Consider the following 18,821-nt stretch of genomic DNA (forward strand, 5'->3'; position numbering starts at 1 on the left):
AGCTAGCAGACAGACAGACAGACAGACAGACACACTTTCGCATTTATAATATTAAAAATATGGAATATGGATTAAAAAAGATTCGCCTAACCAAAACATTCAGCAAGCATTCGTATCCCGAGTTGCTTTGCCGTATGCCGAACTATCGTAGCCTAATAGTGGAACTGTACCTTAAGAACGTACCTATACCAATGTTATTCTATTGTCATTAATACTTTGAGAAGAATACAGTCAGTATCCTATAGAAGTGTCCTCTGTTTCAGCAGCAGCGGCCGCAGCGGCGAGCGGAGCTGGCTATATGTCTCAATACTACGCACTACCAGGCGGAGGAGTCCAAGGACCTCTATTACCGCCTCTTGCTTACCCACCGCAACTTCAGGAAGCGCGCATGCAGTAAACAATTGGACCCAAAGTGTGGCTACACGACTAAATGAATAATAATCATTCTATCTGTAAAATGAAGATAAGTTACTCAGCAACGTCGTTGTTTGTCAATAATGGTATGAATTTTTTTGACATATAACTTTGTAAAGTCACTTATCTGCAGATTATAGATAGATTAATTATTAATTCTGCTCCTTAATCGATGGCGTTACTGAGTTACGCATCGATTAACAACAATTAAGCAGTACTAGAAAAAATATTGGAACCCCAGCTCATGTCGACGGACCGATGCGGTCCACTGCTGCCCATACTGTCTTGTTGCATATAAAAGCGGCGCATAGCAGCGTACACTAAACGCAGCGTTGGTATTTACCATTGAATAGATAAATATGAATTACTAGCTTATGGTCACGCCTTCGTCCGCGTGGACTACAAAAATTTCAAACTCCTATTTCACCCCCTTAGGGGTTGAATTTGCAAAAATCCTTTCTTAGCGGATGCCTACGTCATAATAGCTATCTGCATGCCAAATTTCAGTCCGATCCGTCCAGTAGTTTGAGCTGTGTGTTGATAGATCAGTCAATCAGTCAGTCAGTCACCTTTTCCTTTTATATATTTAAATAAATAAATAAAAGTTTATTCAGCTCACAAAACAAGAAAAAAAACGAAAAAAAAAACCAAATGTTTGTGTATTTAGATTATTATGGTTAATTTATTCAGTGGTTGGTACAGTGACCGGAAATCTTGGGCAAAAATTGGTGTAGCGGAAGAAAATTGGCGCATGGCAGAAACAAAGGTCGACTAATCAAGTGCTCTCGCGCGGTAGAAATAGCACACTATATATTTCAACATTAAATATACGAATTCTGTTTTTGTACGTTGCACGTTGCACTGCCTTCATATGCACCAAGGAAACCTTTAGGATTTAGAATGGATTACCACAGTTTACGGCCTTGTGCCGCTTATGTCCAGTGGGTCCCAGTTGTCGAGTTGCATATTATCAAAAAACTGTTATGCAAAATGCAAAAATAACCATAAACATGAAGCCACATCTTATAAGGCCACGGTATTTTTGTAAGATCCCGATTATACGTGTTTGCCAGTGTCGTCGGTAAAAACCTACGATAGACAAATGCTAGTTTAACGCAAAGTCTAGTATGATTTTAGCCTAATATGTGATGAAGAAGAGTTAATTATTGTGAAAAGGAGAATGCTTGTCGTCCTCAGTGAAGCTGCGACATACTACTGTGTTGTTGTGTGTTGTAATGCAATCAGGGGCGAAGTCGACCAATCGGAGCGCACCTCAGCGTTAGCGAGCGATAGACTACAATGGTCTTTTGTCGCGTCAGAACAGTTCACAACACAGTGATGAATGTCAGTGGCTTAGTAGTAACGCGAATGGTTTCGTTACCACATTAAACCAAATACAATCTATCGTTACAATATATATCAACCAAATATATTAAATAAAATAAATGACCAAAGCTCTAAGCTTTTACGTTAGATTTAAGATATGATGAGGGTACATAAACATTATGCGGATCGGTGAAGGGATTAGGAAATTTAGTAAGAGAAATCTTACATACCTAGTTACATTTCGTATATGAGTAAGATATTATTATCTAGACGTAGCGAATAAAGAGGAAGTGGAAATTAAATTGACTGTTTATAGCAACCGAAACGTATTACAAAATTACGTGAATTTTGTGCGATTGTCGCATTCAATTTATAAACTGCGTTTGTCGCACTGTCGCGAAATTTTTCTAAGGTCTAAAAAGTAATATCTTCAATATATTTTTCTCTTTCATATCACCGTTAATATCGTTGAAAAAAAGGGGGATGGGGATAGATTAGTAATTTTTGATTCGTGTCTTTATGTACGCGCGTACCTAAGTTATAATTAAATAGCTTGCGCACATCTTAGCGGATCGCAAGCTAAATTTTGTATTATATTTACTTCATTATGTTATAGCTTTTTAATTTTACATCATTCATTCAGAATGTATTTTTTTTTTATAATTGTCTCTTCTGTTTCTAGTTATTCATTCTCATACTTATTTCTTCACCTAGAGTGGTTCTAATGTTTAACGTACATTTACCCCTCGTTGTCACAATGGCGTATCATGTACATAGTTACCTATTTATATTTTATGTCCTAAACAACTATCTTTTTCTATTTATGTCGTTCACTCTCCTTGAATTCTTCTAATGTTTCCCTAAATAATAAAACTACTAAAATAATGTTGGTGTAGCATATCTCCGCATACCACATAGTATATTTTGCGTCCTAAATAACAATCATGATAAAAATCAGGCCATCATCGTGACGGAGATAACGATACATTAATATGATACAAATTGGAACTCTGCCATAATAGCCAAATTGCAGACTCGCTATGCACGAATAACAATAAGTATATTATTGTTATTCGTAGTTGCTGCCCGAATTTTTGCAAAGCGTCACACGAGCTTGCAGTTTTTGACGATGCGACTCGTCGCGTCGCGGTTTTGGGTTTCTGCTCTAGCGAATATGTTCCACGCGGCGATGTGCGCAAGCTTTATTATAACACGTAGACACGTAACAATGATCTTGCCTCATTATTTCAACTTCCTAATATTACACCTATTTTTTTACCTAAAAGATATTTCTTAGAACTACAGCTAGGTACATTTAAAACTTATTATAATCGTAATCATACATAATTTCTTAGATTAAAAACTCGTTAACGGTTAAAGAAAAGAGCTGTCCGATGACAATAATTTAAAAAATTTATTGCTCATAGCGTAAGATTTTCCAAATCAGCGGAAAATCTCAGGCAGCTTTTACGTTTTATTTTATTATTAAAATATGAGTATTTGTTTACAAACTGGTAATAAAAAGTTCTTCATACTTACTTCCAGATACACATCTTCCTTTGTTTTTATCATATTTTTTTGTATATACGTATACCTATTACGTGATTTTAAGAAATAGGAAATGCCTATTGATTGCATCCCTATTGTCTAAGTAGGTAAAATTAAGAGGGTTCAGACACAGTCTAAATTATTTTTTTGGTCTTGGTATATGAAGCGTTTGCCATTGATATTTCTGAGCTTTTCCATTCTTATTATTTGTAGTTAATTGACATAGCCTATAATATAGAAAATATATGTTTAATTGCTGTAAAAATATCTTCAACACTTACCTACCTCTTGTTACGTTAACCGGAAACTAAAAAAACGTAAATATTCTAAAAGATAATTTAAAAAACTCACATTATCAAATTTTTTAAACCAAACTCGTTTACAAAATAGAGTTCTGCATTATATACCTACCTAACGAAACTGTGTAAAATCACATGAAAAAGAGATCGTAGGCAAATGTATGAGTAAATAGACGAAAGTTACTATGTTATAATAATATTAGCTTTTATAGGTCTGTATTATCGTGTCCATATTGCTCAATACGTCCTAAGATGGACTCGGTTTAGCTTAAGGTTAGAGGAGAGCAATAAAGGGCTTATGTATTAGTTAAGTAAATATATTTAGATATAAAATCGGATATACTTACATAGTCGTATATCGTGACATCGTGATCCTCAAAAGCCAAAAATGATTTTAACTTTTACAACGGATAAATAATGGTGAAATTATAAATATTAAAATGAAAATATTAATATATAATGAAAATATTAATACTAACATCTACATAGATAGCCAATCAGAAAGTCTATTATAATTTTAGCTGTTCAAGAACTGAAACTATCTAGAAGTCCCAGTGAAAATCATAGTTATTTGGTTGTCTTATAATATGAAATATGGTATATCTCAGTAATGTGCACTCTAATTAACAATAACTCTAATAACTATAACTATAAAAGTATACTATGATATTGTAATATCATAGTATATTTAATACATAATATGTTGCGACGTTTTTGTGTGTATCCGATTTTATATTTCAATACGTACACCAAACACGATAGCCTAAATTCTAAGTAAATATAATTATACTTACTATTCAATGTAAAACACACATATTTCTTATACCTACATATTATAATATACACCGTCGAAAAATTACTTAGTTCTCCAAAGCGGTATAGGGTACTTACTATAACTAGTTAGAATAAAGAATTACTAGTCCATGTAATGTTAATGAGTATTGCCGCTGGCCGTTCTATAAGTATATTATTAAAATTACTGGTTAAAATATACACCAATGCAAAAAAAATATTACACTACAGTTACCGTTACCGTTTCACGGCTCGTGAGGTAGGTGCAGATTGCTGGAGGGTGACAGTTGACGTAAAAATCAAGGAAGCCATGTCGCTGTCTTTATCTCACAACCCGCAACCTACCCTAGGAACCATCTCAGTCAAGCGGCACATCTATACATTAAATTTTTACTATTTAATAGATTGGCAAATAGGTGCCTTGAGTAGAAAGAAAGCTGTAGCTGATTTATTCCTAAATAATCTGTTTTTCTTCAAATGAAAATAACTTTGAACATTCCGGCTAAACTTATAACCGTACTTTTCATGACTAACAAAATAATAAAAAATCACATCATAAATCGTGAGTCGTGGGACACCTTTATTATTGTATAGTGATAATGGTACACAATTCATTGGCGATTTTGCTTAGGTTGCAGATTTATTGCTTACAGGCATCACTATTATTATGAATAGTTGGTCCTTTTACTCGTCTGCTAAAAACCTACGACTGAGTAGAATCACATATAATAATAAAAAATATGCAGGAATAAAGGCTATTTGTGATCTGTCTATTTATAGGAACATGACTAACCGCCTGTCCACGTATTCATGGACGTCTATCTGTAATCTGTCGATTAGTTACTTAGCCACGTTGTTATTTGCCAAAAACATAAATTTTTTGACAAAATGTTACAACGTTGCTAAGTAACTAAAAACAATTTTTTTTGAGAAAATGTAACGACGTTGCTATGTAACTTATCGACAGATTACATATAGGAATAGGCGGCAAAACAGTTTCGGCCGGCGTAGTAGTACAAGCTAAGGGCAGTAGAGATACTTAAGTAATTAAAGAAACGTAGCGTGTAAGTTTAATTTTAGTTATTATAATATGCTGTTATTCGTAATTTATTTTGTTGATATTTGTAAATCTACATGTTGATAACTATTTATTATGTGGAAGAGTAATAAAAATTGTTGAATATTTATTGAGCGGATCGAATCTCTTATCATGGCAGTGTCTCAGCTAAAAACCATGATTCGGTCCAATATATTGAAATATACACACCGTAATTTTAAGTAGAATATTATATAAGATATGTACCAAAAAAACATGTACCATGTAAGCCATAATACGTGGCCATCTTGCCTTAATATAGACACAATATTGTTTAAAATATATCTATATAGGTACTTAATAAAAAAACAGAGAAGGTTTGTCTATACATTGATACTAAAAAAATTAAATCTGCTGTTGTAAAATGTCTCTCTATGATGATTAAACATAATATCTAGAGCCCAAAAAATACATATAGGTACATTGAAAATTCAAACTCCTGTTAGGTATAGCGAATTCGCGAGCATATTATGCTAGTACTTAATAAATTATACATATTATACTTTAATAATATATTATGTTTGTGACACATATCATAACATCATTTGTATGGAAATTAAGACGTCATTATACAGTCCATGATAGTGCATTTCATTCACAGTAATATTTAAGCACAATTTATTTATGTACTTATTACTTATATATAAAAATGTGAATTCATAATAAATACCTAATAATTGTTATGAATAATTTAAAATTATACTATACTGTACTTAAATTTAGGATATAAACTAAAATGGAAGATAATTTTATAAGGTAAACTGGTGCGTTTTATTTTTCATCCTTTCATCCAAATCGAGTAGCTAGATAACTTACGAACCTAAGTCAACACAGAATTTGTAAGTCGATACCTATTCCGACTTGTTGACATACTGACTGAGATTTTGCATGCAAGTTTCCTCTAACGTAGATCCCCACTGAATGAGTTTTTAGAAATTCCACCAGAGTGAAGTCAGGTTGGGTCTTTTAGTTCTAGCAGGCCGTTATCAATCTATCTGTAATCTGTCGATAAGTTACTTAGCAACGTTATTCTGTCCAAGATTCTACGAGCTATTCTGACGAAATATAACAACGTTGCTGATTACTTATTGACAGACAGACCACGTCTCTGTGTTGACAGATTACAGATAGATTAAAACTGCCTGACTTACTCCTCCCCTGGTTATGTTGCTTCCATTTTAGACTGCATCATCATTACGTACCAACAGTGTGAGATCGCAGTCAAGGGCTAACTTGTATATTTTGAATAAAGTACCTAACATACCTACCTAGTTTTTAAGAGTGAAGCCGTCGTTATAAAAGTATGGGCTAGTACCTAGGTACCTGTCAGTCCAAGTCCAAAAGTACCTATCCAATTGGAAGGAAAGTAGGTACAGTATGCGGCCGAAAGTCAAAGAAAGAACATCGGCTTTTAGAATAACATTTCATCTTTGTAGAGCGTTGTCTCTGTCTCATATCCATGTGACGCTTTGTCGGTCTTAACAACCGAGACAGTGCTCTACAAATCTGCTGTCTCCTATAGATCGATATTCATTACTTTTGGCCGCGTACTGTACGTACTGTAGAAAATAATAAAGTCATTATTGCCAAGGAATGTTGTTCAGCTATTAAATATAAATTATAATAGTCTCTTCTTCTTGGTCTATTTATTTTAAAATAGTAAAGATACAAGTAAGTAGGTCGGAACGGAAGAATTTTCGTCGTCAACTTGGCTGGCTTCCAGATTAAACTGACTGCGTAAAATTGTCTTCCGAAATCAATGAGGTCATCGAAATTTTAATGGAAACTTATTAGCTTCAGTGGCTCGTTATCGAAGGGTTATTTAAATATAAGTAGGTATATATGAAAGCTCTTATGGATTAATTTATGAGCATCAGCAACATCATCACCAATTCACCATAATCAATCCACCGCCGGTCTACTCGGTCTCTCAGAATCAGAAGGGTATAAGGCCACAGTCTACCACGCTATGTCGGTCGCTTTTGTCGCTACGAATTTCCTCGTTCCGGATTTTATCCCTGAGAGTGATACCCAACATAGCTCGCTCGATAGCGCGCTTAGCGACTTTTAGTTTGTGGACGAGGCCAACTGTTAGTGTCCACGTTTCCGCTCCATATATACGTCATCACAGGTAGGACACACAGCACACTCGTGGAAGACCTTAGTCTTAAGGCTTTGCGGTATCGACAATTCGAAGACTTATCGTAGCTTTGAAAATGCTGCCCAGCCCAGCTGAATTCTTCCGTCAGCTTCCTTGTCGAAGTTGTTTCTACCGAGCTGTATGATCTGGCCGACGTAGTTATATTCTTGAACAACTTCGATGCTGTCATTTCCGACGGTGACGGGTCTTGAGATAACGTGTTCGTTAAACATGACTTTTGTTTTGTCGATGTTCCTCTCAAGACTTACGCGTCTGGAAGAACAACTAAACTCGATCAGCATAGCTCAAAGATTCAACGGGCTGAAGTGGCAATGGGCAGGTCATGTCTGTCGCAGAACCGACGGCCGATGGGGCAGACGTGTTGGATGGAGATCGCGTACCGGTAAGCGTAGTGCGGGACGACCCCCCGCCTGCTGGACCGATGACCTGAAGAAGGTGGTGGGGAGCGGATGGATGAGGAAGGCGGAGAACCGTGTTTGGTGGCGCGCTCTTGGAAAGGCCTATGTCCAGCTGTGGACGCAAACAGGCTGATGGATTGGATTAGATTGACTACCACGCTGGTCAAGTGCGGAATGGCAGACTTCACACACTTCACACACCTTAATTAATTCATTTATGAGCGCAGATTTAAAACTATAGACCTATTATACTTTACTGAGTTGTTTAAATAAATAAATATTATATTATATTATATTATAGGTACTATTCTTAATGTTTAGGTAGGTACCTAAACAATTTGTTAAAATATTCTAGTTTTAAGTGCTCAATTTAGTTACTAGTTATATAATTTGCAATTAGTATTGCTGCTTGCGTTATTGCAGAGTCTAGAACCTAATAAAGTATTGGAGCCAGGTACCCACTAAAAGTAGAATCTTTGTGTGTGATTCAAAAAGCCTTCTATCCAGAGCTGTTAATACCAGTTAAAATAAATTATATATGTCAGCAACGAATCTATGTCGAATCTATGTTGATGTCTGAGGCAGTTATTGGTCTGTGGGGTCTGGTTGGCATGTCACTGTCAAGTGTCAAATCAGCGTCACACCAAAGAGTATTACCTATAATATTATAATACTATCCACATAGGTAGGTACCTACTATCTCTATGATTATAATATACAGCGTCACACTTTGTGAAATGTCAACTTTCTTATTTGACAAACTGTCGATTCGTTCATGTTATTGGTCTGTGATTCGCAATTCGTTCGTGATTCGTCGAAAGTTGGGTTTATTGGGAATTTTTATTATTGTTTATTTATAAATTATTTGGGTTTTATTTGTGATAAAATACGATCACGAATTTTTCATATACAGCGTTATAAAAAATATTCACCAGACTGATCAGTAGAATATAAAATAAGGGAGTAATAAGTAATTTTAAGTTCCAGTGTAAATCAAGCGTTGTAAACAAACCGGCTTACTGAACATAAACTGCTAACTGTGATGTTTTTGATAAATTGAGTAATAAAGACACAAAATGGCTGGTCAAGGACATCAGTTCCCTGGAAACTTCCAGGGAAACGCAGGCCCCATGAGATCGGGGTTCGGTGGCGGACCTATGGGTGGCCAAATGCAGTCTATGCCTAACCAATTAACTGGTAAGTTCGATTAAATCTTCTAGGGGTCCTTTAGAAGATTAGACGATAGGTTTTGCTGTTACTTTTGCTACCGTCACTGCTGTGACTAACATACTGTAATATGGTATTTGCATGACAAATTATAGCTGGATAACTCTGCCCACACAAGATTAAAGAAATTGTCTGATGCATAGCCTGCTGTCTTATGGACCTCATCAAACAGGAGATGAAGTCACAGGTATCATCTAGTTGGATAAAAACCACTAGATGAGACCAGTGAATTTGTGGTCTGTGAGTTAATAATATTTGTAAGTCCCATGGAAACTCTGATTTTCTTGGATAAAATATCCTTAGACTATTTTAGCGTTTAAACTATCGTGAGTGATTTCCATTATGTAATATAATATCTGTCATTGGCTGTAATCACGTATTTAGTCGACGTTAGCCCGACTAGTTTCGAACCCATCTGGGGTCCTTTTTTAAGGGATTCAGTTCGCGCACGTGGTTGAGACTAACGTCGACTAAATACATGAGTACAGCCGGTCGCAGATATTTGTTTGTTTTGCATGCACTATAACTCACATAATATAATATATTATGTCTGTCAACACAAAAATATTAATATTGGAGTTGTTCTACAAAGGAAAGGGGAATACTAGTTGAGTTCTTAGAAAAAATTGTATTGGAGAATTTTGAAGAAGAAATTAATATTTTTATTTTTTATAATTCCAGGTGTGATGGGTGGACCAATGGGTAACCCTGGAATGGTGGGGATGGGCAACCAAATGGTACCACCTTACGGGGCAACCATGCAAGGTCAAATGGCCACTATGGGCATGGGCGGGCAGGTGAGGGAATACAGTCTTAATTAGTTCTATTTCTGTCATGGGCAATTTTTTTTTACTTAGTTGTATATGAGACCACTGGTAACCCTCTGGGAGATAACTCCAGCCAAAATCCATGCGGATTACCCAGGCAGAACATGTAGTTAACTAGCTTTATAATTGAACCAGAAACCCGCCCTGGCTTCGCATGGGTAGCATATTACAATTTTTGTAGGAATTTCTAATTAAAAAATATATAGCGTATGTCACTTGTGAATAATGTAGCTTTCTACTGGTGAGAGAATTCAAAATCAAAATCGGTGCAGTAGTTCCAGACATTATTTCCTACAAACGAACTTACAAACTTTACCTCTTTATATTAGTACTAGCTGATGCCTGCGACTTCGTTTGTGTGGATTTAGGTTTTTAAAAATCCTGTGAGAACTCTTTGATTTTCCGGGATAAAAGTAGCCTATGTTACTCTCCAGGTCTTACCTACCTACTTACTTAGGTATACCCATGTAAAAAATTACGTCAATCCGTTGCTTCGTTGCGACGTGATTGAAGGACAAACCAACAAACAAATACACTTTCACATTTATAATAAGGGTACTGATAAATTGAATGTAAATATAACAATCCTTTCATGTTATTCAGGGAATGGGTGTGGGTGTGGGTGGTGGACAGGGAGGACTTGGGCCTCAAACAGTGCAGCAACCAGGTGTGTGTTACAAATTACAATATTTATTTATGCCACAAGTGCGGCATGATGAAAATTACTGTGAAAGCGCAAATTTAAATACCCGAGCTGAAGGCGATGGTATTAAATAGCGCCGCACATGTATCATACAATGGTACTGGTTCTGATCAAAACTTAATTTTAGAGTATTTGCATAATAAGAAAAGGACAGACAAACCTAATTTAATTTAGAGCTGTCAAACCTCATAACTGTACTCGGCTGAAAGTAATCTACATCGACCTTTTGAAGGAGATAGCAGATTTGTAGAACGTTGTCCCTGTCGTTGAGACCAACAAAATGTCATATAAGTATGAGTGACAGAGACAACGCTCTACAAAGCCGAAATGTCATTCTAAAGGCCGATGTACATTACTTTCGGCCGCGTACTGTACATTAGCTACCAGTCGCGAACCTATTGTTTTAATTTGTAGCATGCACTAAAAGCAGTCATTAAATGTAAAATTCATGATCCATCCTTTTTTAGCAATATTAAAAAGAAAAAGATGCAGATACTCTAAATTAAGTTTAGAGAAACACAACAGATTGGCGCCAATGTTTTACCACACATACTTATAAAGTAAAAACAGAAAAAAAAAACCGGCCAAGTGCGAGTCAGGCTCGCGCAACGAGGGTTCTGTACTGTTGAGTCGTATTTTCTCGACATTTTGCACGATAATTCAAAAACTATGATGCATAAAAATAAATAAAAATCTGTTTTAGAATGTACAGATGAAGACCTTCCATATTATACCCCACTTGGTATAGTTATCTTACTTCGAAAATTGAAAATATTAATTATTAGTTCATGACCACAATTTAATTTTTTTGTATGATGTAACCACAAATTCACGGTTTTCAGATTTTTCTCCGAATGTCTGCTATTATGGTAGGTAGCTCTACCTGCCAAATTTCATGATTCTATTTCAACGGGAAGTACCCTGTAGGTTTCTTGACAGACCGACAGACAGACAACAAAGTAAGTATAAGCGTTCCAATTTTCCTTTTGAGGTACGTAACCCTAAAAACTTAAATCTATACATCTATGTTGCATCAGATGACCTTGGCCATTGACTTGACCATATTTAGACCAATATTGGGACCGATTCTCTAGTACACAATCTCTAAACTAAACTAAATTAACAGGTCTAAATCTAGTGCTATCCTTTTCTGTAAGCAACATTATGAAAGGGACAGCAATAGATTTAGACGTGTCATTTTTGTTTAGTTTAGAGATTGTGTACAATGGAATTAGCCACATTGTGATATGATAATTAATATACTTAATACTTGCCTATGATATCAGTTTCAGGAGTGATGCAGGCGGCGAGCTCAGTGCAGGCCGCAGCGGCGGCGCCGCCCTCCGCGCCCGTGTCGCATCCCCCCCAGAATAAGGAGTTCAATACTGCCTCATTATGCAAGTGTGTACACTTTGTATCATCACCTTTGTACCCGGGTATCTTTAAAACAAGAGTGAATAGGCATCTTCTAGGTAAACGCGTCCCATCTTAGGCCACATCATCACTTCCCATCAGGTGTGATTGTGGTCAAGCGTACACCTATAATGAATAAAAAAAAAACATCATCATGATCAACCTATCGTCGGCTCACTACAGAGCATGGGTCTCGTCTCAAAGTGAGAAAGGTTTTGGCCATAGTCTACCACGATGGCCTAGTGCAGATTAGCAGACTTCACACACCTTTGAGAACACTATGGAGAACTCTCAGCCATGCAGGTTTCCTCATGATGTTTTCTTATCTTCTACTAAACAGTACCCTTATTATAAATGCGAAAGTGTGTTTGTTTTTTCATTAGTTTGTTGGTTTTTGTCCTCCAATCCTTGTATAGATAAAGACCAATAGGGCGATTGTCTAAAACCTGAATCAATCTTTATTACAATATCAATTGTTCTGATTGGCTGAATTTGTGCGATTCTTGTTGCAACAATGCATGGTAGCCAATAGTGAGCGAGCGTTAACTAATCAGAGTTGATTGTGATCGTGACATTGTAGCTGTCATTCTCCCGCAATCGCGCAGCAGGAGAGTGACATAGGCTACTTTTTATCTCGGAAAATCAAAGAGTTCCACGCGGACGAAGTCGCGGGTATCAGCTAGTACTTCTATAAAGTATCACTATTGACTTCCAGGTTCGGCCAAGAGACAGTACAAGACATAGTGAGCAGAACACAAGATGTGTTTCAAACCCTGAAAGCCATACAGCCTCCGAACGGTACGCAGCACGGTGAAAACGCTAGCAACGACAAGAAGGCCAAAATGCAGGAACAGCTGAGAACTATAAGATTGCTGTTCAAACGACTCAGACTTATATACGAGAAATGTAATGAGACTTGTCAGGTATGTATCTTAATAAGGGGGCGTCCATAAATTACGTGAGGTATTTTTTTGAATATTCTGTTCCTCCCTCCCTCCCCTCCACCCCTGGTGAGATGTCGTGAGATTTTATTCAACCCTCCCCCATCCCCCAATCTCACGTGAGATTTTTCAAAATGTGGGTTTCTTACGTAAACGCGTGGGATTGTTATAGTAAAAAAAAAAATATTGCTTCATGCTTTTATTTACGACTAGTTAAGACTAGTAATCAATATTGCTGAGAGTTATAAGTGTAATAAAAACTTTACGATGAATACTTAAAACGTATTACGATTACACTTAAGATTAAATCTTAAGCATGTACAATCTGGATTAAATGGACCAAAATAGTATAATTTTTTTTTGTTTGTCAGAAAAAAAATTGCGTGATATTTGCCGAGACCCCCCAACGTAAGATTAGATGAGATTTGACTCGACCCCCTCCCCCCCCTTAAACATCTCACGTAAGCTATGGACGCCCCCTAATGGGTCTGGCCATTAATTTTAGTTAGACAACAAAATGATATGGGAATAGAATAGTTATATTTTTATTCAAGTTAACTTTTACAAATGCTTTTGAATTGTCAAATAATTTAATTTAACACTGGTTTGGAATGCCGTTCCTACCGAGTAGAACCAGCAAGAAACTCGGCGGTTGCTTTTTTTCAAGTGTTCATTTTCAATTATATTGTGCCATACTGTACAAGCATTTGCAGCCCTGCACATTGCTGGAGCGAGTCAAATCCAAGGTTTTTTTTATCATTTACATAATCTTTGACTGTAAAATATGCTTTTTTAGGAGCATAGTTTAAATAGATTTTTTAACTTGTGTGAATCATCATCATCATCATTGTCAACCAATAGACATCCACTGCTGGGTCTCTTGTAGGGACTTTCACACCCTACAAGAGACCCAGCCATGGTCTTTTAACGTCTGAATCCAGCGGCTCCTGGGGGGGTCTTCCAACGCTGCGTCTTCCGGTGCGAGGTCGCCATTCCAGCACCTTGGGACCCCAACGTCTATCGGTGGTACGAACTATGTGCCCTGCCCATTGCCACTTTAGCTTCGCAACCTGTTGAGCTATGTTGGTTACTCTGGTTCTCCTATGAAAATACATACCTGCCTAGGACCTAGGAATGGACATACATATTTACGTAATACATACATAACACATACATACATATATACCCACAGATCAAACACAAAACCCTCCTTTGGGCTTCGCCGCAGTCAGGTAAAAAACCCGTGGAACTTTTAGATTTTTCGGGATAAAAGGTAGCCTTCCAAAATGCAAGCTATCGCTGTATACTTTGTACCTATAAGCACTTCTTCTTCTTGACGATTGGCAGCTGTGCAGGGCTTTTCCAGACCCTGTATCACGTTGACCGTGGTCCGTGGCCGGTCTATTGTGATCACCACTATTTTACAGTTCCCGTCCAATAGAAATTGCCGCCAGGAACAGCATCAGCTATAAGCGTGTATACAATAAAGTGATACGATACTACGAAATATAAGTACTGTATTTTATATTTTGAAACTATAGAATACATACAATATTTAATATTTTTTATACAAAAGAAAAAAAAAGAAAAAAGCAATTATCGATTTTTCTCTTCCCCGCTCTAGATTCGAACGCGTGCTACAAAGTTGATAAAGTAGATTATTTTCGACACAATCTTCGACTGGGAGCGTGGCGTCTCCTGTAATCCGGCTACTCGGAGGTCGGGTTCGGAGGATGGTTTGAGGTCGGGAGTCCTGATGCTGAGTGGCTCATGTTGACTGGACGTCCACACTAAGCCCGGTATTAATATGGACCCCCCGGAGGAGTCTTGGGGGGTGCAGGTTAACTAAGGAGGGGCGAACCGGGCCAGGGGGGAAACCCAGCAGCCAAAAGTCCCCGTATCGGGCAGTAGTGGGATAGCGGCCGGGAGTGAGTGCTCAGTAACAGCCTGACCAATACAATCAGACCCGATCCTTTTGCATCTCATACAATTTTTTTTTCTTGAAATCTAATTATCTCTGCACTGCAGAGAGTTGGTGTTATTAATAAATTTATAAAAAAAATAAGTCTGCTGCTAGGCTTCATTTGGCAAAATTATAAATTCTCTATTCCCCACTAGATGATGCCCGTGTCTTCGTCCACGTGGATTTTGGTTTTTTAAAATCCCGTAGAAAGTCTCTGATTTACCGGGGAAAAAATAACCTGTCTTTCCCCGGTATACATGAGTACCAAACTCCAAATTGGTATCCGCGATATGCTATCAGACAGAAAAACAGACAGACACACTTTTGCATGAATAGTATGGATTTTAAAATCGAAATGAATCAGAACATCATTAGGTACATATCATTATAATAGGACATTAGAACATCCCTATATTGTAGTCATAATGTGTGTGTACATAATGCCAACAACAGAAGTCGCTGGAGGGAGATCGCACGAGCAGCAGTGAAGAATTCATAGCCACGACCACTCTGTCAAAAGTGAACGATTGAGAAGAAGAAGAATATTGTAGCTGTCAGGTATATAATAACTCTGACCTTGAACCGGCGCCGTGGTGACAATCGATCTATTTGGTGGTGCGTAGGAGGCGCGACAGCGTCTGGCGCACTAGGTATCCGCTACCGCGCTATTAGTTCGTCAGTCAACCAATACTTCCAATGTAATTTGTAGGAAAGAAACCATCTCGCAAACACATCCACTCCCACTATCATTGAGAGGTCTTTGTTCCTGACAGCATCTGTACTGCTTGTTTTGTAGGGAATGGAGTACACACACATGGAAAGTCTGATCCCGCTCAAAGACGAAGCGGACAACAAGGCGTTGGACGAGCGACGCAACACCGAGTCCTACAGGTTGGCGTTGGAAGAAAACCGGGAGTTGACTGAACAGGTATTTTTATTTTTTTCCACACTTGTCTCAGATAACACATAAAGTTTAACAAACGCCTATTCGTCAAAGGGTTTTTGGCCACAGTGCATCCATCAATAAAATTAATGAGATCACAGATCAAGAAACAAGCATTATTTTGGACATAGAACTCGGAGGAACTTTTCACCTTTTGTTTATTTGTTTTCTCAGTAAGAATGATTGCAATACCTACATTTCCAAGATTGAAATTACGAGCGGAGTTAGTTGAGTGTCTTTTAATTGCGCCGGAGTGTTACGCACAAACCGTTACTAGCAATATTACAGTCATTAAATAAGTTTTTTTAGTATTCATAACATTAATGGATGAATTTTGGCCAAGAATGGTCGTTTCCCTTTTTAAACTTTAAAGGCGTCTGACAGGGGATTGCCACGACACTAACATCCATATTCACAAACGACACTGTGAAGTCAAACCATCAACATGTGGGATTAAGGGGACTCAGTTCAGTGCTTTCTTCATACAAACGTAGGAGGGAAATTACAGCAATATTCGATATTGTACGCACAAAACTAAGAATTATATCGATTTATCTAGGTTTATTGATATATAAAACATTAAAAAAATATTGATTTAAAAGTTACGAGGCTCAAAAGATTCCTATTTTAACACTAAATTTATGACAACTTTGGATGTAAATAAATAAGATTAGGGATATGAAAATTCTAAAACAATTTATCATTAGACGTAGTTTATTTATTCATTACTTGAAATAACTTTACTTTTCAAACATAAATTCAGCAGTTTTTTCTCAAAAATACTTTTCCTAAACCCTTTTCGCACTCTTGATTTCAGTGAAAATCATCGTACCTCTCAACTTTCTCATACAATGTCAAGTGAAAAGCAAACATGTTACCCACGTGCGCTGCCAATTTCGGTCGAGCGTCCTGCGTCACCTTAAGAGGCATACACGTGCTGTATAATCGTATTTTTTATTTCTATCAAGTTTGGCATTGTAACATACCTGATACATGTTAATGCTGGAATTATTGTTAAAAAAATTACTGTTTGTTTGGCAATGTATCATATATGATACATGCATTTTCCAATTAAACTACAAGCATTGGATTTTTTATTTTATTTTTCCCTGCTTATTTATGTAAATTTAAAGCCAAGTATGTCAAAATTATAAATAAATCAATACTTTTTTCCTCTTGCCAAATTGGGTTAAGTTTAGTTAAAACGAGACAGAGCTATATCTCTCACATAAATCTGTCTCGTTTGAACTCAATCTTAAGTAACGATTAACGACTCTGAGTGCGGCTGTATAACTCTTACTTTGGCAGGCTTGTTTACATGGCTGAATGTTAACTTTTTATTTACAGGTGGTGCTGAAAAACAAGCAGCTGAAGGAAGTGATAACGAATCTCAGGACTATTATATGGGAGATAAACGTTATGTTAACTATGAGAAGATCGTAAAATATTGTAGATAAATGAATATTGTTGAGTGATTGTGTTTGTGCAGCAGTTATTATGAATATTAATTAAGTACTACCCGGTGTGTGCTACTTACTACGCTAAAAGAGGAATGTGCCTAATGTATTGTTTTAGTAGTCGGAAACCACCTTCGCATTATTTTCTTTCTAATGGAAGCGGTTTGAGGCACATAGGGATGCTTTCAAAGTCTATAACGAACATAGGTAGAATCATTTTTTGTGTTTTACCTTACCATCGCAACGGTGCAACAGATTGACGTGATTTATTGCATGGGTATAGATAAAGACCTGCACGCCTAACATGCGCACCACGAGAAAATTTTGTCTACGCATTTACTCGTCTTATTTGTATGAAAAAACACGAGATAATGCGTAGACAAAATTTTCTTGCGGGACGAATGTTAGGCTCTCTGGAGAGTGACATAGGCTACTTTTTATCCGGGAAAATCTGAGAGTTCCCACGGGATTTTTAAAAAGCTTAATTCAATAAGCGGTAAATCAGGCCGGTATCTAGTTTTTAGCCGACTGTATGACTGAAAGGGTTTAGGAAAAGTGTTTTTGAGAAAATAAATACTAAATGTATGTTTGCAAAGTATTTCAACTAACAAATAAATAAACTATGTCTAATGTTAAATTGTTTTAGAATTTTCACACTCCTAATCACCCTGAGTTGTCATAAATTTAGTGTTAAAATAAGAATATTTGGAGGCTCGTAACTTTAAAATCAATATTTATCAATGTTTTATGACTCAATAAACCTAGATAATGGTAAGACAAACCGATATAATAACAAATAATAAAATATTTTGAGCATACAATGTGGCTAATTCCGTTGTGCACAGTCTCTAAACTAAACTTAAATGGCACGTCTAAATATAGTGCTATCCCTTTCATAATATTGCTTGCGGAAAAGGATAGCACTAGATTTAGAACTGTTAATTTAGTTTAGTTTAGAGATTGTGTACAAGAGAATCGGCCCCAATATCAAATAATGTAGTAATAGGCTACTTGACAATTTTTTTAAGTTGGTCTTAAATGGTTAATATTTGTCCTATTATATCAAAAAAATTAACACTATATTTTTTTGCGCCCTAAAAACCGTAAAACTTTAATTTAAAAAAATATTTTTCTTAGACAGGTGAAAACACTGTCGGCCATGTTTGGCCGATAGATTATCTGTGCTCTGACGTCATGCATTTGTAAACAACAGTATAACCCTGGGTTATACTGTTGTTTACAAACAACAGTATAACCCAAACATGGCCGACAGTGTTTTCACCTGTCTAAGAAAAATATTTTTTTAAATTAAA

General features: G+C 36.7%; 2 protein-coding genes across 3 annotated transcripts in view; both read left to right on the forward strand.

The window, feature by feature from the left end:
• LOC117990242 (RNA-binding protein 24-B-like) overlaps window positions 1–6,236 on the forward strand; it is a 62,786-nt gene extending 56,550 nt beyond the window's left edge. Inside the window, exon 5 of the mRNA XM_069507706.1 lies at window positions 267–6,236. Within this exon, the coding sequence (XP_069363807.1) occupies window positions 267–397 (131 nt within the window). The 3' untranslated portion in view covers window positions 398–6,236. The remainder of the gene's footprint in view (window positions 1–266) is intronic.
• A 2,583-nt stretch (window positions 6,237–8,819) lies between these two features.
• MED30 (Mediator complex subunit 30) lies at window positions 8,820–18,221 on the forward strand. Of its 2 annotated transcripts, none has more exons than XM_034980788.2 (7): window positions 8,820–9,231; window positions 9,943–10,058; window positions 10,692–10,755; window positions 12,084–12,192; window positions 12,920–13,127; window positions 15,905–16,036; window positions 17,399–18,221. In XM_034980788.2, the coding sequence occupies exons 1-7, from the start codon at window positions 9,111–9,113 to the stop codon at window positions 17,492–17,494; spliced, it is 846 nt and encodes a 281-aa protein (XP_034836679.1). In that variant the 5' UTR covers window positions 8,820–9,110; the 3' UTR covers window positions 17,495–18,221. The 2 variants fall into 2 exon arrangements, with proteins under 2 accessions (XP_034836679.1, XP_034836673.1); XM_034980782.2 differs by having other exon boundaries at window positions 12,078–12,192; window positions 17,399–18,219.
• Window positions 18,222–18,821: the final 600 nt, after the last annotated feature.

The sequence above is a fragment of the Maniola hyperantus genome, chromosome 2, assembly GCF_902806685.2.
Source record: "Maniola hyperantus chromosome 2, iAphHyp1.2, whole genome shotgun sequence".
In the NCBI taxonomy this organism is placed as follows: domain Eukaryota; kingdom Metazoa; phylum Arthropoda; class Insecta; order Lepidoptera; family Nymphalidae; genus Maniola; species Maniola hyperantus.

Coding starts and splice junctions, on each gene's coding strand:
- MED30 (XM_034980782.2), top strand. CDS start 9,111: ATGGCTGGTCAAGGACATCAGTTCCCTGGAAACTTCCAGGGAAACGCA. Junction 13,128..15,904: donor AATGTAATGAGACTTGTCAG/GTATGTATCTTA, acceptor CTTGTTTTGTAG/GGAATGGAGTACACACACAT. Junction 16,037..17,398: donor ACCGGGAGTTGACTGAACAG/GTATTTTTATTT, acceptor TTTTATTTACAG/GTGGTGCTGAAAAACAAGCA.